The sequence below is a fragment of the Heterocephalus glaber genome, unplaced genomic scaffold, assembly GCF_053883595.1.
Source record: "Heterocephalus glaber isolate CG9 unplaced genomic scaffold, H.glaber_assembly_v1.0 deba00001472, whole genome shotgun sequence".
Classification (NCBI taxonomy): domain Eukaryota; kingdom Metazoa; phylum Chordata; class Mammalia; order Rodentia; family Bathyergidae; genus Heterocephalus; species Heterocephalus glaber.
Window position 1 is genome coordinate 73358792 of NW_028258315.1, and position 26559 is coordinate 73385350.

The following is a 26559-nucleotide window of genomic DNA, read 5'->3' on the forward strand; positions in this document are numbered from 1 at the left end:
CATATGAATTTTGGGGGATACATTCAGATCATAAAAGTAGATAAGAAGCCTAAATTTGGTCAAGAATATATATGTTCTTGATGGTCATTTACTGGTAGATACAGATATTGCTCTGGGTGTAGCATTTTTTCCAATTTATTTAAATTGAAAATATACAGTTCAATAAATGGACAAATAGAATATGAGGGCCAATTTTGTTCAGAATCTTGAACTAGAATAAACTTGGAGTTCACATTTATCCCATGAATACTATAAAGCTAAGCAACCATACATTTGGTCTCAATGTTGAAGTTTTATCATTAAAATCTCTGGGTTGCCATATTAATCTCAAATGCACAGCCTGGGTAACATAAATGCACAACATCAGATTGATCAACAATTCAGAGTATACCTTGTCTGTGGTCATTTGTACTTCTTCCAGCACAATGATTGAGGTGACAAAGTGATTTCTTCTCACCAGAGATGAAATAATATGCTTTCTATTTCAGTTAATTCATAAGTATCATGTTTGAAATGGGCTTTGCTTAAGGAGAAAGTGGAAACTAATGATTTGAAGAAAAAAAACAATAATAAACATGGATTTGTCATCTTTCCTTTTATATTCTATTTCTGGTGTTATTCCATACAGTTCCTTGATTTTTTCCTCTTTTCTTTCCTTCCTTTTACAGATGTCTCCTTAGTCCCTATTTTAGGCTGCATAGTACTAGATACACAGGTACCAAAAGTCATATGAGAAAATCCAGGAAAAATATTCAATGTAGCCCTTTATCAGTGTGCTGCACAGTACTTCTTTCTCTTACTATACAAGGTAGTAAAATAAAGAATTATGTATATTTCTGTATCTTAAAATCATTTTTTCCTCATACCTAAAACTTCTTCCATCAGTTCTGAATTGTCAGTTCTATCTGCTATGAGAAGGTAATACAACTGGACTATCTGGTGTAATTTTCTTGGGCCAACTGTTACACCTGAACACATTATATTCTTGTGTAAAAATATGCACTGTTTTTCAATTTTTAGTGCCATGAAATTTAAGCTTCTCACTACTCAAAACACAAAGTTTGTTGAATGGCTAAAGCATAGTGTAGCAATCTGTTAACCACTATTTACCAAATTTTTACACTGAAGATTTTAGAAACACAATGCCTGCATTCATGCCCATTATTAAAAGAAAAAACTTTCCATTTTTAATTCATAGAGTGACAAACTATTTATTATTCATAAGAAATTTTCTGAACATGAGATGGAAGATATGAAGGAAAGTACATAACTTCTCTGAAGGCATGATGCATGTAATATGCATAGAAACACCATCACAATTTCAGTTTGACATTGTGTATTTCAAATTTGAAGACACAAGTAAGCCAGTTACTATTCTCATTTGTCTATTTCATTTATTCATAATGACTGTTTTATTTGGTACAGGTATTTGTAAGCATATAAAACTTGATTATTTTATCATTGTAATGTTCCTTACAAACTGCCACGCAATATAAGGAAAAAACATTTTCTTATAAATACTTTCAAAATATTCCAAATAAAGAGCAAAATGGTGCACTTCAAAATCAAACTTACAAAGAAATATATTAAAGTCTATGTTGTGAAAATGGTTTGAAACTAGACTAGCCTACATTCCAATAGACATAAGCCCTTTTCTACATAACCACATTTCTTCTTCAATATGACAAACAAAAATGAAACCAAAGGAAAAGTTGTCCTATAAAAATAATTTCAGAGTAGTAGTACCTACAGTAAAAAAAATTATATTCTGGTCAGTTCAAAATATAATTATCAGTTAAAATGTTATTCAGCTATTCAGTGAGTGGCTTTAAATTAGTGTACAAAACTTTTATAGAGTTAATATTGATATTGCTTAAAAGAGGAGACCACTGGAAGCTCACAGAACTAACCCTGTCCCATTGGACAAGTCAGTTAAATGCTCAGGCTGTCAGTTCTTTCATCTGTAATGCATTACATTTTTATTATATAGATATTTAAAAGATTGAATGAGATAGCACATGTAAAGAAATTAGTAGATGCCATATAGTCAACTGTCAATGAATATGAGTTTTGAGGATAATCATTATGAAGAAATGGTAAATATTTTAATCCTTATGTGAACATATTTCTATAAATAAGCAGATGTCTGTCTGTGTACTGGCTTACTTATTACTGTATCTATGTTTCTGTCTAGCTAAGATTTAGGTATAGTGAAAAAAAACAGGATAAGAACCACCTGGACACTCGTAAACATTGTCTTGATTCATTTAAAAAATATATTCCGCTGATGCCAAAACTCAGAGGAAGACATAGAAGCCGGAATCCTGGATTGAGTTGGCAGTTTTGTACTTTCAACCTCAGGCTGAGAATTCGTGTAGGTATTTTCAAAGACTGAAGCCAATAAGCCTATTATATTGCAAACACAAAAGACAAAGGATTTTTACAATAAACACAAATTTAAAAGGGAAGGATTAGAGCCAGGAGTTACAAAGAAGAGGGATAATTATTCTGCTGTGGGATAGGGGTGTAAAAGGATTACCACCCACCAGGCCAGCTGGGGAGAATAAATCTCAGTTTTCAACAACTGCAAGGCTAGAGATCCTGTAAATATTCATATAATATTTCTCAAATGAAAAGCTACGCTTTGATCAAAAGAATGAAGTATATCATGCCATAGCACTGAGAAAACAACAGTTTCACCAAGTTTAAGGGAAGCTAGAATCCATATCAAACAGTCCAAGAGATGAAATTTAATATAGGGAACTAGTTACAAGCCTATTGAGAGAGCTAAAAAGTCAACTGGAAACGGTGGGGGAAGCTGGTGCCTCCCTTAGGGCTGAGTGGACAAAAGAGTGCAAATAGAGCCCAGGAATCAGTGTCAGCTTTGCAGGTGCTGAACCCACCCAGAGGCTCAGAACACAGAAAGGAACTGTCCAAAGTAGACAAAGAGGGAGAGAGATATCTTGGGGCTCCCCTTTCTATCTCTTTTCTAATTCCCACCAGTATTCCCATTGAAAGGACCTACTTAAGAATTAGTTAGGAAGGGATCTTGGAAAGTAGATGGATGGCACACAGTAGAACTGAACACAAAGGAGTGAATGTCTGGCACAATAGGCAATTGCCAAGGAAAATCATGGAGTCTAAAAAACTGCACTATTCCTTTCACTTAGAATTAAAGGGAACCCTCAATGCAAAAGAAATAACACCAATTAGTTTTTTTGGGTTTTTTTGTACCAGGGATCAAACTCGGGTCCTTGAGCTTGTGCAGCAGGTGGCAGAACCACTGAGCTAAATCCCCGGCCCAACACCAATTAGTTTTCATCAGGGTACCATTTGGAAATGCCACACAGTTATATCCCCCAATTTGAAAGGCATTGCTAAGGTTGAAAGTTCCCCCAACATGGTCACATTTCTTCCACCATGTGACAGATAAAAATGAAACACATTTTTGTTAGCTCTTCCAGTCCTAGATTGCATAGGCCTATATATACTCAAAGAAAAAACACTGGGAAAAAATATATATAATATCAAAACTACACAGATCCTATCTAATCATTTCAAGACTTCATACTATAAGGTCATTTTAAAGTCAGAGAACTAAAAGGACATATTCTCATACTGAAGGACTGTCCCAAATACTGCCCTATCATCACTTTTCTCATTTCATTGCATCATATGCTGACTTTTCCAGGAGCTGCACAGATGCACAGAATAACATTAGATTACCTCACCGGGAAACTGTCCAAAAGGATCTTACTGACTTAAAAAATTGAATAAGTTCTGGGGAAAAATAGAGGATCCTAGAACAACCAAATTCACATAATCATGGACAATATTAATCTCCACCTCTCTTTCTTAGACTGTGAAGTCTAGATTAGAACATTTTCAGACTTTTTGGGATGAGCACAAAAGTGTGGGTACTGATTTGCTCAACTCTGTTCCTAGAAAGTCTAAGAACAGATCTCATAAATGTTCATTCATTATCTGCTGCGCATCTCCAGGCTATGGCTTTTGGGCAGGAAGTAAGTGGAACCTCGATGTTCAAAGAAATCTCTGTCTCTTTATATCTCTTCACAGCTCTTCCAAGCCACCCCCTTCACAGATCACATTGATGAAGCAATATATGCTCCAACCTGGTCACAACACAGCATCCACACAAAGTTAATCCCCATGGAGGCACAGCCATCACTTCAGTCATTACTTTCCATCAATCTGTTCAATATTCAAAAATAGGTACTGTGAAAACATATTCCCTAATAGAAGAATTATTTGTTCTCAATAACTTTTTATATTATCTTATTAAAATACTAGTTTGTAATTGAAAAAAAGAGAATGAAATAGTGTACACAAAAAAGTTCTCATATTATGCTGATGTTGGAGTTAAGTTAGCACCAATACTAAATTACACAGAAAACCCATAAAATGAATGGTGGGGAATAACGTGAATATTAACTGTTTATAATATGCCTCTCTGACAATTGCAGCAGAAGCCAAGGAGACCTGAAAAGTCTAAGAAATAATTCTACCTAATAATTCAAAAGACAAATAGGAGTTCATTTCTTCTTAGTCTCATAGCTGGCAGGTAATCTGAATGATTGTCCTATTTGGCTTTTAGTCCAAAGTCAGAATTCTCACTGTGTGCTGTTTCAAGGAATAGAAGACAGAACCACCCAGAAGCCCACATGGTCACAGTGCCTTCACCTATAAAAACTGCTCACTAACAGAAAAGATCTTGTTTTGTTTGTACACAGGTGTATCACAACATCACTCCTGGCTTAACTTCCCCTAATAAGCAAAGTAATGTACAGTATTTATTTTTGGAATATAGTTATTAATCACCTGAATAATAAGGTTCATATATAATTCTTTGTAATGTTAGGACCTCTTCTAACTGTATTGATGTACAAACTTACAGAGACACTCTGTACCATACATGTGAATGTACATACACAATATGAATGTGTACATCATTTCCTGGAGAAAAAGGCACAGAAGGAACAATTGTTGACTCAGTAAAATAAGGCAAACTTCATTTCCAATAATTGCTAGATTGATGTAATCTATGTGGCTCCCCGAGAAGGGCTTTAGAAATAGAACTTGAGCATTTTCCAAGCTCCTTACCTTCCTCTCACTGCCCCCTCACAAGCCCTGAACCTGCTGAATGTATAACCCATTATCAAGAGGGCCTACGAGTAAAGTGAGAAGAGACAAGAGCCCAACAGTTTCCATACTTGTCCAGTGAAAAGTAACTGCAAGTTTATGCACACTTCAAGGAAACAAGTAAGTCAAGGTTCTTATAAAGAGCATGTTACCTGATGCAGCTGTGGACTAGACCATCTGCTACAGGAAGGAGCGCCTGAAGACTTGTTGGCTGAGGTTCTCTGAGAAAGGAGGAGGAAAAAAAAGATTTCATGCTGTCACCTACATAGAATACACTTGAGGTTTCTCTAAATGAATTATTTATTTAGTTCCTACACTCCAAATGTAATATATCCAGGCTCTGTCCTAACAATCTTTCTCTTTTTTGTCTTTTAAAACATATTGTCCTTAGCAAATGCTAATATAGACACTATAGCAACAATTTCTAGATTCAAGCCCCAGCCTGTACTAGTTACTTGAAGACAAGCCCTTTCTGCCTCAGCTCTCTCTTCCACAATGCCAGAAAAATATTTTGTATATTAGAATTCTTAAGAGGATAAGTATGACAATAGGTGTGAAATCCTTGGAACAGTAAAGTTTGATGCATATTTAAGGCATTAATTCAACAAGCTGAAAATGAGCCAAATTATTGGAAGTTTCCACTTGAGACAAAACTTACATACACGTATCCAAGTTCATAAATGAGGTCATTTGAGAGTTGGTTATTTTCATTGTAAAGATCCATTATATCATTCACCTTAGGAAAGACCTGACCATATCATTGCTACCACCTCCCTGAGCTTGTAAAATGCCACACTCTCACTATAGATTCTTAATACTCAAACCACTCTTAATACCCTTTTGCTTTATCTGCTTCCACCATATAGGCCACTGTTCTCAATATTTCTTACCTTCAGGAATGGTCATGTGACATGGTTCTGGCCAATGTGACATTGGTATAATTCTTCTGACGGGGAATTCTCGGAAACCTTTTGCATTCCTGGTCAAAGGGAAAAAAGAAGGCTTGTACCTTCTCATCATTTTTCTTCCTTTTAAAATGTAGGTATGCTACATGGCACTGAAGTAATAACTCTATGACCTTGAGGAAAAGGCCAGAGAAAAGCAGAGATGCTGCCCTTGATCTTGTTGAACAGCTGAAGCAGAACACAGGGCTGCTATTTTTGCCTAAATCCTTATTGTAATTGACTGTAATCACATTTTCCTGTTGCTTGCAGAGTATAATGATACACTCTGCTATCTCATTCAAATAAAGAGTCAAATTATAAGAATTTAATTCATCAGAAATGTGTGGGTGCTTCAGGCAGAAAGACAAGAATGACAGAGGCATGAAGATGTGAAAGTGATCTGTGTATTTAGAAAATGATCAGTAGACCAATGTAATACTGCCAACTCCAGCATTTACCAGCACTGCATTCCATCTGCCTTTCAGGATCCCTGTGTAATTCTGGGTTGGCCTTTGCTAATTCTGACAGCTTCCATGAATCTCTGCCACAGACAAGATGGCATGCTAGCTAAATGCTGTTTTCTGCTTGCTCAATTTGATTTCTCTCTAGCATCTGCCAATCTGAAGAGGCAGAGTTGGATTCAGCTCTCTGGCCTTCTCATTCCTTCATGACTTACTGACGCTAAGGGGATTGGACCCTACAGCAAAGTGTGCATGAAGCACTTTGGTCTTCAATGTGGATGAAAGGAGAGATAGCCAAGCTACTTAGAAGTTAAACCAAAAGTTTAACCATATTTCATCAGTGAGCAGCAATAGGAATGAACTTCGAATGTCTTAAACTCTACCTTCTCTGATATTCATGACCTTCTCTGAATAATCATGACCTTCTCTGATATTCGTTTTCCTAATTGTGAAATAAGGTTAAATTAGATGGTCCCATGTTAACTAATCCAGCCCCTAATCTATACAATTCAATGATTCTCTCTTCCAAGGCATATAAATCATTGATTATAGTGGCAACATTGAATTTCCATAGGAATATTAGATTTCTTTCAATATCATATTTTTAAAATATCAAAGTTTTTAAATCCTAACTTAATTTAAAATTATTAATAACTCAAAGTAGCCCCTTGACTAATACTTTGTAAACTTCTAGCTTCCTTGAATTTTAGTACGGGCCTGGAAGTCAAGTGATGGATGGGCTTCAGCAAAGATTTCTCCAGTCTAAATCACCAAGTTTTAGAATGGACCATCAGACTAATATTTGAGGCATCGTATTTTAAGGACATAATCAATGTGTGTTACTGAAATTATAGCAATAAATTTCACCATCATTATCAGAAAAACAAAGTTGCTGTTTTACTTAAAATAAAGATAGGGTAAAGTCATGACAGAAGCATTGACATTCAAAACACATTTCGAAGAAAAGCAAGATGTGTGACCTGCAACATCTAACCCAAATTATTAACGAACTTTTGGGAAATTATTAAGGGAACTTTTGGACTTAATACAATAATAACTCAAAATGAAATGCACAGATATATATCCCCTCTTGAAAAGTGTTATAGTTCTTTCATGCCCATGATTAACTTTTTATGAAAGGCCACACTACATTTCAGTATTGACTCAAGTACAGTTAACTTTACAATGGTAATTACAACTTACTGGGATTCACACATTCATCTCCTTTGTAATGCTAAGGGTAAATCTAAAAGATAAGAATTAAAAAACTGATCAACATTAATTACAAATGTAAGGATGTGACAATATTCTGAATTCTGCAGTGGCTCTGATGAATGTGGCTAGATTTGAAAATCAATCTCATATCACAAATCATGAAATTTGGTTGGGTTTCCTTGATGCATACTGGAAAATTTTAGCCATAAAGTTTGGTTTGGATTTCACTGTAGACAAAAATAATCTTACCTGATGAACCAGGAAATTAATAGTTGATATCTGTATTTCTCTCCTACAAGTTCTCTTCAGAACTAGAGGTTGATCAAGGGCATGTATCCACCTCAGAATAACTAGGAATGTTGGCTTAAAATTTTCTGATATCAGGAAATCATAAATTTCTGGACATGGGATCTATAAATTTTCACATTAAGAATGCAATTCATTTATACTAAATTTTAGAAACAAAGAAAAATTCTAGAAAAATCCCAACACAACCTGCTACTGCCATGCACATTCATTGAAGGACAAGGACTCAAAGCTATTTTACAATAACAGTTTTCTTTAAGAAGACAAAATGAACCCTCAAATTCCTGAAAAAAATTTCCAGAAATTGTGGGAAGTCATTTCTGTGAGAAAGAACCTAGCTTTTAATTTATTAATAGAAACTGGTCTTTGAACCAAGTAAATAGTTGAATAAGGCCTTTAGTTTAGATGCTCCCTTTCCCTTTGGAAAACTATGAATACTAATAGTGACTGCCCTTCCGACCTGTTCCCATCACACCTGTGCTTACGCTTTACTAGAGCTCTGACCACATTGCTTTGTTGTTATCTTCTCAACACAGCCAACCCTCACAGACTATATACATTTACGAAGTTATGAGAAATGGTGAGAGATGGGGAGGAACTTGGGTTTGGCCTTATTTATGAACATAAACAGGCATGCCATACCAGGAATATTGTCATTTCTTAGTAAACATCAAAGTAATTAATTGTCTTAGTAAATGTAATCTTATTTATCATTGGCAAGTATGAATATGAGAACAACAATAGGGGACAGCGGTGATACAAGTGCCCTTCTTGAGGTTAAGTACATGTAAGAAATACACTTAGGATTCAAGAGCACCAGGGGCTACTGTAATTTATTTTTTTTATTAAGTTTATTGGTACACTTTAGGTATACATTATGATCACATTCATCATTGGGAATTTGTACCTTTACATTATATATCTTAGTTCTTGTTTTTTTCCCATTCCCCTTCCCTCCCTTCTACCACTTCACCTCTCCTTATTTACAAAAGTTTGTTTCCATTTTTTCCTTCTATTCTCATATTTTTCCTTTCTCTTCTTTCCTTTCCTCCACCACCCTCTACTTTCCCTTCCCCTTTGAACCTTTATTATTTCACATTCTCTAGTTTACATTTTGGTCCTCATTTACACTTTGTTTCTTATAGCAGAGAGATAATTCGGTATTGACACATCTGTGTCCTACTTATTTCACTTAATAGTATGACCTCAATATCTATCCACTTAGCTATAAATGTCTCTAGTTTATCATTCTTTATGGCTGAGTAGTACTCCATTTTGTATTTTTTTTTCAAATCTTCTTTATCCAGTCACCAGTTGATGGGCATTTGGGCTGTTTCCAAGATTTAGTGATTACAAACTGTGTCGCTATAAACATGGTTGTGCATATACTGCTGTGGTATGACATTTTAAAATCTTTCGGGAAGATACACAAACAAAATAACTGGGTCAAATGAGATTTCTAATCCTAGTATTTTGAGAAATCTGCACACCAATTTCCACAGTGGTTGCACCAGTCTGCACTCCTACCAACAATGGAGAAGGATTGCTTTTTCCTCACACCCCCGCCACCATTTGTTATTGGTTGATTTCTTGATAGCAGCCATTCTTTCTGGAGTAAGGTGAAATCTCAACATTGTTTTCATCTGCATCTCTCAAATGACCAGTGATGTTGAACATTTTTTCATATGTTTATTTGCTGCTTCTACTTCTTCATCTGAGAAATGTCTCTTCATTTCAGATGCTCATTTTTGAATTGGTTCTATAAATTTGGGGGGTTGATTTTTTTAAAGTTGTTTATATATTCTAGGTAGTAGACCTTTGTCTGAGGAACAGCTGGTAAAATTTTTTTCCAACATTGTGGGTTGTCTCTTCATTCTGTTGGTGGTTTCTCTTACTGTGCAGAAGCTTTTTAATGAGATCTCAGTTGTTGATTCTTTGTGGTAGTTCCCATGCAACAGAGGTTTTGTTCATAAAGTCTTTTCCTACACCAATGTCTTCAAGAGTTCTACTCAACTTATCTTCTAGCAGGTTTAGTGTTTGTTTTCATATTTAGATCTTTGATTCATTTCAATTTTAGTCTAATGCCTGGTGAGAGATATGGGTCTACTTTTAATCTGTGGCAAGTTAAAACCCAGTTCTTCTATCCCCATTTATTAAAGTGAGGGTGCTTGGCTCCTTTGCCAAAGATGAGGTGGTTGAATATGTCTGGAGTTTTTTCTGCATCTTCTAATCTGTTCCATTGATCCTCCAGTCTGTTTCTTTGCCTATATCATGCTGTTTTTATCACAGTAGATTTGTAGTTTAGTTTCAAGTTGAGGATTGTGATACCCTCTGTTGAGGATTGTGATATACCCCTTATCTTTGTTGCGAAGAATTGCTTTTACAATTCTAGGTCTCTTCTGGTTCCAGATGATTTTTTGGATTGTTTTCTCTAGCTCTGTGAAATATGCTGTTACAATTTCAATTGAGATTGCATTGAATCTATATAACAGTTTTGAAAGTATGGCCATTTTCACTATATTGGTTCTTCCTACCCAAGAACAAGGGATGTCTTTCAATTTTCTGATATCCTCTTTGATCTCTTTTATCAGAGTGCTGTAGTTTTCAAAGGAGAGGTCTTTTACTTTCTTTGTTAGATTGATTCCTAGATATTTAATTTTTTTGGATCCTATTGTAAAAGAAACTGTTTCCCTCATTCCTCTCTCAGTGAGTCTGTTATTCATGTACAAGAAGGCTATTGATTTTTGAGTGCTGACCTTGTATCCAACTACTTTACTGAATTTGGTTAGTAAGTCTAGAAGTCTTTTGGTGGAGTTCTTGGGGTCTTCTATGCAGAGTATCATGTCATCGACAAATGATGACAATTTAACTTCTTCCTTTCCTATCTTTATTCTTTTTATTTATTTCTCTTGTCTAATTCCTGTGGCTAATGTTTCCAGAACTATATTAAACAGGAGTGGTGATATTGGGCATCCTTGTCCTGTTCCTGATTTTAGCATGGAAGATTTCAGTTTTTGACCATTTAGTATGATGTTGGCTGTTGGTTTTATAGATGGCTTTTATCAGGGTGAGATAAAGACCATCTATTCCAATTTTCTATAAGGTTTTTTTTTTATCATGAATGGGTGTTGGATTTTGTCAACTGCTTTTTCTGCATCAAATTGAGATGATCATATGGTTTTTGCCCTTAACTCTGTTAATATAGTATATTACATTTATTGATTTATGTATGTTGAGCCATCCTTGCATCCCTGGGATGAATCTCACTTGGTCAGGGTGTATGACCTTCTTGATGATCTTCTGCATTCTGTTTGTCAGAATCATATTGAGGATTTTTGCATCAATGTTCATTATGGAGATTGGCCTGTAGTTCTCTTTTTTCAGTTGTGTCTTTCTCAGCTTTTGGAATCAAGGTAATGGTTGCTTCCAGGAATGAATTTGGGAGTATTGCTTCCCTTTCAATTTCATTAAAGAGTTTGAGCATTTGTGGCATTAGCTCTTCTCTAAATGTCTTTAGAATTTAGCAGTGAACCCATCAGGTCCTGGGCTTTTCTTTACAGTAAGTTTTTAATTACATTTTCAATTTCATTGATTGATATTGTGTTGTTTAGAATTTTTAGGTCTTCTTTGTTCAATTTTGGTAATTCATATCTGTCTAGGAATTTGTCCATTTCTTCTGTGTTTTCCATCTTATTGGTTTACAGGTTTTCAAAGTAGATATTGATGATCCTCTAGATTTCTGCTGAGTCTGTTGTAATTTCACCCTTTTAATTTCTAATCGCATGAATTTGAGACATTTCTTTCCTTTTTCTGATAAGCTTGGCTAAGGGTTTGTCAATTTTATTTATTCTTTCAAAGAACCAGATCTTTGATTTGGTGATTTTTTTGTATCATTATTTTAGTCTCCATTGCATTGATTTCTGCTCTCATCTTTATAATTTCCTCCCTTGTATGAGCTTTGGGTTTATCTTGCTCTTCTTTTTCTAGAAGACTGAGGTTAAGCATTTGGTTTTTTTGTTTTTTGGTTTTTTGGTTTTTGGTTTTTGGGTTTTTTTTGAGCTGTGTTTATGAAATTCTTGTGGTTTCAGTTGCTACTGATCTCCAATTTCATGGTACTATATCTAATATACAGGGCATAACTTCATTTCATTTGCATTTACTTTGGCATGTTCTATGAGCTAGCATGTGGTCTATTTTGGAGAATGACCTGTGTGCAGCTGAGAAGAATGTGTATTCTGATTTTGTGGGTTGGAACACTCTCTAGACATCTATAAGTCCATTTATTCAAGAGTTTGGTGCAGTTCTAGTGTTTTGTTGATTTTTTGTCTAGTTGATATATTTGTAACAGATGGGTATTGAGGTCCCCCACTACTATTGTATTAGTGGTTATTTGATTTTTTATGTCCATTAATATTTGTTTCATATAGTTGGGTGCATTAGTATTCGGCACATATATATTTATGGTTGTCATCTCTTCCCCTTGGACAGTTCACTTTACAAGGACGAAGTGACTTTCTTTGTCTCTCTTAATTAGTCTTGATTTTAAATACACTTTGTCTGCAAATAGGATAGCTATTCCTGCATTTTGGGGGGTTCCTGTCACATGGGGTAATGTTTTTCATCCTTTGACTTTCAGTCTATGAATTTCTTTTTGAATTAAGTGTGTTTCTTGTATGCAGCACATTGCTGGATATTGCTTCTTCATCCATTCTGCCAGTCTATTTCTTTTGATTGGTGAATTGAGACCATTAACATTGATGGTTATAACTATGTATTGACCTATCCTTGTCATGATCTTTTCCAGTTATTGGATTTTTTTTCCTCCCTTTGCATTTAATTTCTTGTCTTGCCTGATGGATTCATTCAGGTGAGCTTCATGGAGTTGTTACCCTAAATGTCATTTCCTAGGATATGGTTTAGAATTTTTTGGAGAGCTGGTTTGGTATTCATGAAGTTCCTACATTGTTCTTTGTCATAAAAGTATCTTATTCCTTCATCAATTTTGAAAGATATTTTTTCAGGATACATCAATCTGAGTTGGAGGTTGTTTTCTTTCAGAGCTTGAAATACTTCACTCCAAGCTCTCCTTGATTTCAGGGTTTGTGTCTAGAAGTCTGCTGTGATTCTGATGGGCTTTCCTTTGTATGTAATTTGTTTCTTTTCTCTATTTTTAATATTTTGTTTTTGTCTTAGATTTCTGGAATCTTAACTATTATATACCCAGGTTAGATTTTTTTTTTTAATCACAGCTAGTTGGAGTTGTATATGCCTGACTTATCTTTATGTCAAATTATTTTTCATTGTTTGGGAAGTTTTCTACAATTACTGCTGTAAAAAGTTTATTTATGTCTTTTTGTGCTCCTACTCCTCCACTAACTCCAATCAATCTTAAGTTATTCTTTTTTGCATCATCTAGTAGCTGCTCGATTAATTTCTCATAGTCCCTTGCCATTTTTAAGAAATCTTTGTTTTGTGTTTGCTAACCGCAATTCTGTCTTCTATATCTGAAATTCTGTCCTCACATTCACTTATTCTGCTGCAGAAACTTTCAATGGAATTTTTAATTTCTTGGATATCTGCTTGGATGTGTTTTATGCTTCCCAATTCTTTCCTATGCTGAGCATTGATGGTTTCAAACATTTTCTTTAGCTCCTCTATTTTTTTGTCTGTGTCTGCTCTAGAGTTATTAATCATGTCTTTCATTATGGACACCATCTCTGTTGACATCCGAGAAGTTATTACTGATTTCATTTTTTCTAGATCCTCTTTCATTGCCAGTTCAGGGAGTCCAGATGGTTGAGTTTCAGATTGTTCCATCTTGATGCCCCATGGAGTTGCCTTTGGTGATCTGGAAGTCTGGTTTTGAGTCTTGTTTAGGTGTCTTCTTATTTTTGTTTTTTTTGTTGTTGTTGATGTTTTGGTTTAATTCCTGGGCTGCTGCATGTAAATTGGTTATTGTGAGTATCTTCACTACTAGCATTTAGAACCCTTAGGGAATGGCTACTTCTTGGATTGTCCTCCAGGTTTAGCTGGCCTTCAGGTTTTGAGCATGTAATGGCTCTTAGGCAACCTCAGTCTTGGTATACTAGGAAGAAGAACTGACTAGAACAATCAGGTAACCTTGGCCAAAGTAATACTATCAGCATCAACAACAGCATCAAACACAGCCTAGAAAATGATAAACTGTGGTAACTATCAACCACCTCTGACCACATGAACTAGACTTCTAATGATATACAGACTCTAGAACCAACCAGAAATATATTTGTAGTCAAAGCCTATCAATATAGCAAATTTGCCCCTTGGGAAGATTTAGAAGGAGTTGAAGGGGGTAGCAAAATAGAAGAGGGAAAGGTTAGAAATAAGGCTAGAGGACCAGCCACCAGCTTGGCCGCGACGGCAGAGTGGTTGCAGACTGACTATGACTGGCTTGCTCCACCCATTTGTGATCAGGACACAGACACGGACATGGTGAGGACTCCCTCAGGCACACCCAGCAGCCACCAGCTTGGACACGCTGGCAGAGCAGTTGCGAACTGACTGCAACTGGCTCGCTCTGCCTACTTGTGACCAGAACATGGTTGAAGACCCCCTGGGCACACCCACCAGCTGCCAGCTTGGCAGCATGGGCACATGCAACAAAAGCTCCCCCTCCAGTCCTCTGGCCTCTTCACTATGCAGCTACTTGGTTCCACACTACAGAGGCACAGAGGGACATAAAAGCCATTGTCCTGAGCTGCAGAAGTGAACAACAGAGAGAGGGCCTCTCTCAGGCTCCCTGATGAAAACAAGGCCACTGGAAAAGTGAAGATAATCTCTGCAATAAAGGCACACCAGACCCCTGTGCTTGGTAAGTTGGAGGGATCATCCCCTCCCATCAGAACCTGGACTATCTTCAGGAGAAAGGCAGCTGGAACCCACAGTAGAACTTTGCAGAATTCAACCCTGCAGGAGGACAGGGAGCTCAACTTGGGGCTTGCAGCCAGAAATCTGCCTGAATCTCATGGGTCAGTGACTAGCTTTCTGAGACTCACTGACTTATAACTGCACACTGCTGCCCACATTGTCTATTGTGACAGCAGAGACATACACTGAAGGAAGCCCTTCATATGTATCTTTTATTTTTTATTTTCAAAATTACCACTATTTTTTTGCTCTTATTTTTAATTTTTTTCATTTCTACTCTTTTAAAATTTTTATTTTTCTCTTTTTCTTTGTCTTCTCTTTTCTTTCTCTCTCTGCCTTGCTCCCTTGCTGTCCCACATTGTTCTTCATCTCCCCTTTGTGTTCCTGTTCTGGCCCTAACTTGTATTTCTGCTTTATTTGTCATTTCTTCTCTTTCCTTCTCTTGCCTGTGCCCTCTGGACTCACTGCTAACCTTCCCCTACCCTTCAACCTACCTATTCATCCCTCCCCAACTCCTTCTAACTCCCCATCCCGAAGGGTAAAGTTGCTATATTGAAGAGTTTATCCACTATAAACATACATTGGGTTGGTCCTCAATTTTGATTTAATTCACACAGTTAAAGGTCATAGATTAATAACTACCAAAAATTGTCATTTTCTAAGAGGTGCTTGATGCTATTGTGTTGCTGATTGTATCACTTGGGCTAAGATGTTGTGACTGATCTAATCAGTTGTCCTTCCTGGTATAATGAAAATTAGATAGTCTCAGAGCCATTAGAGAATCAAAACCTAAAGATCAGCTATATCTGGAAGACACCTCTGAGAAGCAATCATTCCATAAGGGTTCTAAATACATCAACAAAGATACTTACAATAAGCAACTTGAAAGTATCAACCCAGGAACTTAACCAAGGATAGTACAAAAAACAAAAATGAGAAGAGATTTAAACAAAGCACAAACTCAGACTTCCACCCCACAAAAGGCAAATTCTGGGAGAAATGAGGTGGAAAAGTCTGATAATCAACCACCTGGATACCCTGAACTGATAGCACAAGAAGTAACAAAACAGATGAATGAGGCTCTACACAAATTCAAAGGAGAAATAATCTTCCAGATAACTACAGAGATGGTGAGCAGAGTAAAAGACATGATTAGAGGCTCTAGAACAGAAATGCATTAAAAAAATAGATGAGCTCAGAAATATGCTGGAAGGCATGAATGCCCAGCATAAGAAAGAAATGGAAACCACAACTGCCCAACACAAGAAAGAAATAGAATCCATAAAACAGATTCAAACAGATATTCAGGAGATTAAAAACTCGATTGAAAACATGCAGAACAGATTAAGAGAATCTGAAGACAGAATATCAGATATAGAAGACAGGATTGTGGTTAAGGACAATGAAAATAGAGACTTCTTAAAAATAGAAAGGGACCTCTAGAAATTAATCCAGCAGCTTCTAGGTGATTCAAAGAAGAATAACATAAGACTGATAGGAGTCCATGAAAAAACAGGAGAAAGTACAATTGACATAAAAAACTGTTCACAGAAGTAACAGCAGAAAACTTCCCAGACAGAGGTGGAGAAATGGACATACAGATAAGTGAGGCATATAGAACTCCAAATAGCCATGATCAAAAAAAATCTACACCTAGACATATAATAGTTAAGATACCAGAAACCCAACAGAAGAACAAAATCCTACAGGCAGTTAGAGAAAAGAAACAAATCGCCTACAAAGAAAAGTCCATCAGAATCACAGCACACTTCTCAACACAAACCCTCAAATCAAGGAGAGACTGGAGTGAAGTATTTCAAGCCCTAAAAGAAAATAACTTCCAACATCGACTGTTGTATCCTGCAAAATTATCTTTCAAAATTGATGGGGAAATTAGATACTTCCACAACAAAGAACACCTGAGAAATTTCATGAACACCAAACCAGCACTCCAAACAATTCTAAGCAATATTCTAGAAAAAGACCATGAAGGTCACAACTCCATGAGGCCCAAGAGAGGGAAGGCACCATGCAAGGTAAGACACTAAAGGGAAAGGGGGGAAAACAAATAAAAGAGCCAACAAAAGTAAAACATCATGACAAGGATGAATCAATATCTATCAATTATAACTATTAATGTTAATGGCCTCAATTCACCAATCAAAAGAAATAGACTGACAGAATGTATTAAGAAGCAAAATCTAGCAATATGCTGTATACAAGAAACACACTAAACTCAAAAATAAATTCATAGACTCAAAGTAAAAGGATGAAAAACATTTCTCCACACCACAGGAACCCAGAAAAAAGCAGGAGTAGCAATCTTATTTGCAGACAAAGTAGATTTCAAACCAAAACTAATTAAGAGAGACAAGGATGGTCACTACATCCTTGTGAAGGGAACAATCCAAGAGGAAGAGATGACAATCCTAAATATATGTGCACCAAATATGAATGCCCCCAACTGTACAAAACAAATATTAATGGACATGAAAAACCAAATAAGCACTAATACAATTGTAGTGGGGGCCCTCAATACCCCACTATCACAAATAGATCATCTAGACAAAAAATTAACAACGAAATTCTAGAACTGAACCAAAATATTGAACAAATGGACTTAATAGATGTTTACAGAGTGTTCCAACCCACAAAATCAGAATACACATTCTTCTCAGCTGCACATGGGTCATTTTCCAAAATAGACCACATGCTAGGTCATAGGACACGTCTAAGCAAACATAAAAGAATTGAAGTTGTCCCCTGTATATTATCAGACTATAGTGCAATAAAATTGGAGATCAATGACATAAGAAATTGCTAACCTCCCACAAACACATGGAAATTGAATAACACCCTTGTGAACAACCAATGAGTCAGAGAGGAAATTAAAGAAGAAATTAGACAATTTCTACAAGTAAATGATAATGGCAGTACAACATACAAGAATCTATGGGACACAATGAAAGCAGTTCTATGTGGGAAATTCATAGCAATGAATGGCCATATTAGGAAAACAGAGAGAACTCAGATAAATAACCTAATGCAGAACCTCAAGCTCCTAGAAAAAGAAGAGCATAACAAACCCAAAGCTCATATAAGAGAGGAAATTATAAAGATCAGAGCAAAAATCAACACAATGGAGACTAAGAGAATGATACAAAAAATTAATGAATCAAAGAGTTGGTTTTTCAAAAGAATAAGTAAAATTGATAAATCTTTAGCCAACCTTATCAAAAAAAGGAAAGAAAAGGCTCAGATCCATGCAATTAAGAATGAAAAAGGTGAAGCCACAATAGATTCAGCAGAAATCCAGAGGATCATCAATACCTACTTCAAGAACCTGTACTCTAATGAAATGGAAAACATAGAAGAAATGGATAGATTCCTAGATACATATGAATTGCCAAAGTTAAATGAAGAAGATAGAGAAATTCTAAACATCCCAATTACAATGAATGAAATTGAAACTGTAATAAACAATTTACCAGCAAAGAAAAGCCCAGGTCCTGATGGCTTCACTGCTGAATTCTACAAGACATTTAAAGAAGAACTATCACCATTACTCTTTAAATTCATCAAGGAAATTGAAAGGGAAGCAAGGCTTCCAAATTCTTTCCTGGAAGCAAGTGTTACTTTGATTCCATAATCAGGGAAAGACGCAACCCAAAAGGAGAACTACAGGCCAATCTCCCGAATGAACATAGATGCAAAAATCCTCAACAAGTTACTGGCAAACAGAATACAGAGGGTCATCAAGAAGATCATACACCCTGACCAAGTTGGATTTATCCCAGGGATGCAAGGATGGTTCAACATTCGTAAATCAATAAATGTAATACACTATATTAACAGAGCCAAGCACAAAAACCATATGATTATCTCAATAGATGCAGAAAAGGCATTTGACAAATTCCAACACCCATTCATGATAAAAAACCCTTCAGAAAATTGGCATAGAAGGTCTTTATCTCAACCCTATTAAGGCTGTCTATGAAAAACCAACAGCCAACATCATACTAAATGGTCAAAAACTGAAAACTTTTACACTAAAATCAGGAACAAGATAAGGATGCCCACTATCACTACTCCTGTTCAATATAGTTGTGGAAACATTAGCCACAAAAATTAGAAAAGAGAAAGAAATAAAAGGAATAAAGATAGGAAAGGAAGAAGTTAAGCTGTCATTATTTGCTTATGATATGATACTTTACATAGAAGACCCAAAAAACTCAGCAAAAAGACTTCTAGACTTAATTGACAGATTCAGTAGAGTAGCTGGATATAAGGTCAACACTCAGAAAACAACAGCCTTCTTATACACAAATAGCAGACTCACTGAGAGAGAAATTAGGTAAATAATTGCTTTTACAATAGCATCCAAAAAAATGAAATATCTAAGAATCAATCTAACAAAGGACACAAAAGACCTCCACACTGAAAACTGCAGCACTCTGAAAAAGGAGATCGAGGCGGGTATAAGAAAATGGAAAGACATCCCTTGTCCCTGGGTAGGAAGAACCAATATAGTGAAAATGGCCATACTTCCAAAACTACAATATAGATTTAATGAAATGCTGATTGAAATTCCAACAATATACTTCACAGAACTAGAGAAAACAATCCAAAAACTCATTTGGAACAAGAAGAGACCTAGAAGAGCAAAAGCAATTCTAGGCAACAGGGACATGGCAGGGAGTATCACAATCCCCAACTTGAAACTATACTACAAAGCTACTGTGAGAAAAACAGCATCATACTGGCAAAGAAACAGATCTGAGGACCAGTGGAACAGATTAGAAGATGCAGAAACAACTCCAGACACACTCAGCTACATCATCATGGACAAAGGAGCCAAACACCCTCATTGGAGGAAAGATTGCCTCTTTAATAAATGGTGTTGGAAAAACTGGATCTCAACCTGCCAAAGATTAAAACTAGACCCATACCTATCACCATGCACTAAACTAAGATTGAAATGGATTAAAGATCTAAATATTAAGACAGAAACACAAAACTTGCTGGAAGATAAGTTAGGTAGAACTTGAAGACATTGGCACAGGAAAAGATTTTATGAACAAAACCTCAGTAGCATGGGAACTAGCACAATCAACAACTGGGGTCTCATCTTATTAAAAAGCTTCTGCACTGCAAGAGAAACCACCAACAGAGCTAACAGACAACCCACAATGTGGGAAAAAAATTTTAGCAGCTGTACCTCAAACAAAGGACTACTATCTAGAATATATAAAGAACTAAAAAAAATCAGACCCCCTCAAATTCAAAGACCCAATCCAAAAATGGGCATCTGAAATCCACAGACATTTCTTGGATAAAGAAGGAAAAGCAGGAAATAAATATATGCAAAAATGTTCAACATCACTGGTCATTCAAGAGATGCAGATGAGAACAATACTGAGATTTCACCTCACCCCAGAAAGAATGGCTGCTATCAAGAAATCAACCAATAACAAATGCTGGTGGGGATGTGGGGAGAAAGGAACCCTTCTCCATTGTTGGTGGGAGTACAGATTGGTGCAACCACTATGGAAATCAGTGCGGAGAGACCTCAAAGAACTAGGGCTGGAGGTCCCATTTGACCCAGATATTCCCATGGTGGGATCTTCCCCAAAGAGTTAAAAGTATCACACCACTGCAATATGTGTGCACCCATGTTTATAGTGGCATAGTTTGTAATAGCTAAAGCTTGGAAACAGCCCAAGTGCCCATCAACTGGAAACTGGATAAAGAAGATGTGTTTTTTTCATAAAATGGAGTACTACCCAGCCATAAAGAATGAGAAACTAGAGTCATTTTTAGCTAAATGGATGCATATTGAGGCCATACTCTTAAGTGAAATAAATAGGACACACATGTGTAAATACTGAATAGTTTCTCTAGTGTGAGAAACTGAAAGTGTAAATAAGGATTAAAAGTATTAATAGCAAATAATTGATACTTTGAAATAGGAAAAGGTCCAAAGGTGTAGTGGTGGTGGGAGGGGAAGGGGAAAGGAAAGAAGGGAAAGGAAAAATTATGAGAAAAGGAAAAAAATGGAAACAAAATCTATGTAAATAGGGAAGGGTGGAGGAGGTGAAGGGCACACAGGCAATGGGAAAAAATAAGAACCAACATCATGTACAGGTACAAACATCCAATGATAAATGTAAATGTATTGTATACCTAAAATGTACCAATAAAAGAATTTAAGGAAAAAAATCATTAAAATGGCAGATACCACTTTAAAGTAGATAATATTGGTTAGTGGGCCAGTGTGCCACGCAAATAGTCTCAAAAATACTGTAGATAACTGTGAAAGAACCAGATGATCTTTCAAAGCAGGCAGAAGGTAGAATCAAAGAAATACTGAGATTAAAGTGTTTATTTTGCACTTTTTCTCTTTCCCTCTGCAGGCTGTTGTGGTTTATGGAAATCCAGGTCATGTATGTTACAGAGAGGGGAGTAGAGGAGGAAAAGGGTGTAGAAAATTTCGGTGACAAAAGGATTCAGAGAGTCCTATTAAGAGGATTCTCTTTAACAGACTGTCCTGTTAAACAAAGGAAAAAGAAGTGCTGTATGGAAACCTGGAAAATGGACCAAATTCAGTAGCAGTTTTGGGTTGAAGAATGATGCCACCTGCTGTAGCAAGCCTGCCAGCCAAACAGGCACCAACCGTCCTCCATCCTACAGCTGCCCTTTGCTTAGCCAGCTTCCTTCAAGTCTCATTGCCCATCACCATGAGATAAGGAATTTGAGGAACATGTACAATTCTCAGTAACTGGAATTTTTCCTAGTCTTACTGCATTAAGCTCTCAGCCTATTTGAAAAAAAAGAAACATGAAAACCAATAACTAGTGTTAAAATTTGACACCTGGACATCTGCATTTAACATCTTAGCACAAAAAGTCATTGACACATCTAATCCAGAAACCAACATGGGTTGTTCAGACAGACTGATCTCTGGATGGCAGATATTAAGTTTTGGAATTTTAACTTTAGCTGGAAAAACATGTTTTCACCCTCAAAGAAGTGAATCATGCAAGAAACAAGACCAAAAAAACAAATGACCTAGACAGCAGTGGGATTTTTAATACACAAGGTATGGAGAGATGAGAGCTAACTAAAAACCTTTCTTCCAGGGCAACAGACTCTAAAGTGTAAGTGGCAAAAGTTCTATCCACACAAACCTGAAGAAGAAACTGCAAAATAATCACAAATAAATATTCATCTCAAGCAAACAAAGGAAACTGATAAAGAAAAAGGTGGAGTAAAGTTCTAGAGTTATTTTTTTCAATTTTCCTATGAAAAAGCAGTACAATTTCTTCATTACCGTTGTGATATACTGGGACAAAAATTCTAATACATGCTTGTACATCAACTCAGCATTTACTGAAGGACTATGCTACTAGTATCCAAGAGATACACAGGAAATAGCTTCTTCTTCCTCCATCCTTTAAAAACAAAACAATCATGGAATAATTACTCTCATTTTAATAAGAAATTATTGAGCTCAATTATGGAAATCAAGTCTGGAACCAACTCATTAAGTCAAGGAATTCTAACAAATTCCTAATGCTTAGAGATTCCTAATTCCTAATGGTTAGAGATTCCTAATTCCTAATGGTTAGAGATTCCTAACCATTGGGAAAGGAACACTAAGAAAAAGTTGACCTAAATCTTTCCAGTTTCAATAAAACCCAAAAATATTAAAATATATGACAAGCAGCTCACATATCCTCTAAAGTCTTTTTAATACTAAGCATTTTTCTCGGTAAAACTAACTCATTTCATTTAACCTTTCTCGTGGGGCACCAGTTTCTAGGCTTTCAGTCATTTCTCTGCCCTCTTCTGGGCCACTTCCAAAATCTCCATTCTCCTCCCTCTGAAGTTGTGCAATCTGAAATTGGACAAGTTACTCATTTTGTCCTCATTCCATTACAAAACGCAAAATGAAATAAAACCAATCTAGTCTCGTTGCAAAAAATAAAAGAGAAAAATCTAAATACAATTAAGCACTAAAGATTGATTTAGTAACTATATTCAATAGGCTTTGCTTTTTGGTTTTATTTATTTTCCTGTGAGGGAGGAGAAATAAATGAGTACTTTAAGAAGAACTAACGAAGCCTTTATGCTTTGTTTATAAAAACCAGATGTGGAATAATGCAGACCCCATCCTTCTATAGGAGGTAAAATATGGTACACAATTACTAAAAACAAATGGTACTCCCAGAGATTTTATTTGCTAGTTCTTTGGCCCCTTGCTTCACTTTAACTTTAGATGCACTTTGTTACATATCTAGTATGTGCAAGGCATTCTGTTTGTAATAGAGGTGTTAAAAAATATGGATGAGATTCTCCTTCAGGAAACTTTAATTTCTCTTTTCCCTCCCACATTGCTCCCCAAAACTAGACGTAAGCTCATTCTGTTACTCTTTATGCCATCATCCTGTTATAGTTTCTTGACAATGCCTACATCAATCTGAAATTAACTTTTTAATGTATTTGTTTTACATTTTTCGTGCTCAAGACTAAGATGTAAATACAAGAAGACCAGGGTTCTTGTCTTTCTTGCCACTTTTCTTTACTAAACTTTACTTTTATTGTCATGAACATAGAAATATCTCAGTATATTTGTGATAAATAAATGAGTGAATGAATTAACTCAGTTCTTCACAGAGTTTACAGTCTAGGGAAGGAGCCTAACACATAACAAAGTCTATTCTAAGGAAGAATATATGATAGTTATGAAAGAAGTTTTGGTGTTGGGGAGCACTGAGAAAGGAGAGATTAAACCTATTTGAGAGGTTCTATAATGTGGCAATCACTGTACTCAGAAATTTTCAATGTGCAGTTAACTAGCTAGACCACTGATGCCAAGCCTATAGGATATGCAACTTGGGTAGACTGTGTACTGCATAAAGAAGCCATTTGCAAAATTTGATGAATAAAACTGAAAAACTATACATTGGTATAATACTGTACTTTTCCAGCAGAAATATAAATCATCTTGTACAAATTTGGTAATGAGGACAATTTTCCAATTGCTAGACATAAACTACCCCAGGAAGGTTACATTTTTGTCATTTGCAGAAAGAGATCCTGCGGGAAAGCAATGTTCTTGCATAGGCAGAGTTGACCTTTAAGGCAATTCCTTGGTCTTGGGCTAAGGGAAGAGGAGAGGGCATAAGAGGTCCTTTACCCATAAATACTGCTTTCAAAAACTAGAATGTGATTGCCCAGCTCTGAGATGTGCCCTAACAACCTCTTCTTTTTGATATTCACATCATCATCATATAGTTGCCTCCCACATTCTACCAGGATAAGTCTGTTTGACCTGCATGAAATGGAAATGATGGCATTTCATTTCCTCACTTAGGTTATAAAAGACAGGTTTCTACAGTGGGTGTGCCCTTTTACTCTTGAATCATATACTCTGGTAAAAGCTACATCTTGAACCATCCTAGGGAAAGTCCCACTTGGCGAGGAACTGAAGCCTTTATAACAATCATTTGAGTGAACTTGAAAGCTGATTCTTCAACCACAATCTACTCCTGAAAGACTGTAGCCCTGACTTTATTTCAACTTAGACCCTGAACCAGAACCACCCAGTCAATTTGCATGCATATCCCCACCCTCAGAATCTGTGTAATGTAAGAAATGCTATATTGGGCTGCTGAGTATGAGGGTAATTTGTTATGTACAGCAAGAGATAACTAATGTACCTTGTTAGCAGAAATATTATTTACTTCTTACCACGGTACAAGTAAAATTTATAGAATGCAAAAAATATTTTGTGAATTATACCTAGGGAAGAAGACATTATTCTTCTGAATTGTGGAAAGTAATAATGTTAGGATTTTCCCTTTAGGTCCTTTTTAAAAATTAAGTACATGCATTTTCACATGTTATATAACACAACTTGTAGTCACTTTCTTCAAGGAAACAGAGAACTGTAAGTCCCTGAAGAAATGAGCACAAGGTAACCTGCATAATACTAAAAACAGCAAACAGGATGCTCAGTAAATAAATGACAAGCTTCCTCTTATCATTCAGCTTTCTCTGTAACTCAACTTGATCTTGCTGTATCTTACAGAAATGAACCAATTCCCTTTGGCTACTGACACTCCATGTCTCAGAGAAACAGAAATGTTCCTCTACCAGCTACATAACAGGACAATGAAGAATCTTCTACTTTCAAGGGAATATGGGGAGGTAAGATGTAAGCAGATCTATAAGGAAAGCCTGAGCCCAACTGTGTTATAAAGAAACTGGATTCACAGAATGAGCTATTGAAAAGTGGTTTGTTGATCAATTTAGGGCAACACTACATTTTCCCAAAGCTCCAACCCAGAGGTCAGCAAAATTTTTCTATCAAGGACACAAAATAAATATTTTAGGCTTTATGAACCACGCAGTCTCATTTACATCTACTCCAATGTACCATAGTAAAATGAAAGTAGCCAAAGACAAACAAAGTGGTGTGGTTGTATCTCATTAAAATGTATTTGGAAAATCAATCTTGGGCCAGATTTACTCCATAGGCTGTTGTTTGTATATTGTTTTTTCCCTCACCAAAATACTGAAGTACTAGGAAAGCAGGAGGGTTAACACAAAGGACACAGATCTAATCCTTTTTTGAAGAGTCATTGGACATTTTAGCAAATAAAAGAAACTAAGAATTTGTGCTCCAAAGATCCATCCATGGATCAATTTGTTCAAGCCAGTTTCTCAACATTATTTGTCCAAAGAACCTATTTACTTACTTAACTATTTCTCTCCTTCTCTCTCTCAACTAATTTACTCATTGAATATCTATTAACATCTTAGTGATCTGTTCTTCCTTTGAACATACCTGAGGAAATAATGAGTTACCTAATTTGCAGTGCATATCAGCCTGACTAAACTATTTGATCTAACTCCTCAGGGAACTGGCTTGCAATTTGCAATATCAATGAATACTTTTAGTCACACCACGACTGATATATAGGTTAATTCTAAAGGTTCAGTTTTGGGGGTTTGTGTTACTTGTTTATAGAAGACTGAGTAACTGCTTGCTACATTTTCCCAAGCCCTCCTGTTACGGCTTGTGTCTAAAATGTCCCCTGAAAGCCTCATGCAGTCATAGGTGGGACTTTTTCAGAGGTGGATGGATCTAGAGTGTGTGATGCTGAAACTGATTCACGGGGCAATGCTAGGATCAAGGGCACTAGGATTAAAAGTGTGAGTGCTACCCACCCTAAGTAGTCTGCAGAAGACCACAGGGGCAGAAAGCCGCTGTTAAGGTCCCTTGTTGCGTTTGCTGTCTCTGCCTGCCATGAATTATTCTCCTCTGTGATGCTTCTCTGCCTTGCCACTCTGCCTTGGAGCTAGCCAGCTATGGACTGGAACCTTCACAAACTGTGAGCTAAATAAACCTTTCCTCCTTTAACTTTGGGTGTTGGATATTTTGTCTTAGCAAGGAGAAAAGTAACTAAGGCAGTTCCCTTACCTCATACTCCCACCAGGAAATAATTGCTAGTTTGAAAACTTGTAATATGAAAACTATCATATAAGGAAGATAAAGATAG

At 36.3% G+C, this 26559-nt stretch overlaps 1 protein-coding gene across 13 annotated transcripts in view; it reads right to left on the reverse strand.

The window, feature by feature from the left end:
• Positions 1-26559, reverse strand: part of Rbms3 (RNA binding motif single stranded interacting protein 3) — a 1369918-nt gene that overhangs the window by 1087638 nt on the left and 255721 nt on the right. For 10 of the 13 annotated variants that reach the window (XM_013077039.3, XM_021238654.2, XM_087181429.1 and 7 more), the window contains exon 2: positions 5313-5381. The exons of 2 other annotated variants lie outside the window; for them this stretch is intronic. In XM_013077039.3, the coding sequence (XP_012932493.2) occupies positions 5313-5381 (69 nt within the window). Of the gene's footprint in view, positions 1-5312; positions 5382-6050; positions 6107-26559 lie in introns of those variants that run through there. One more of the 13 variants, XM_087181432.1, reaches the window with a different exon arrangement.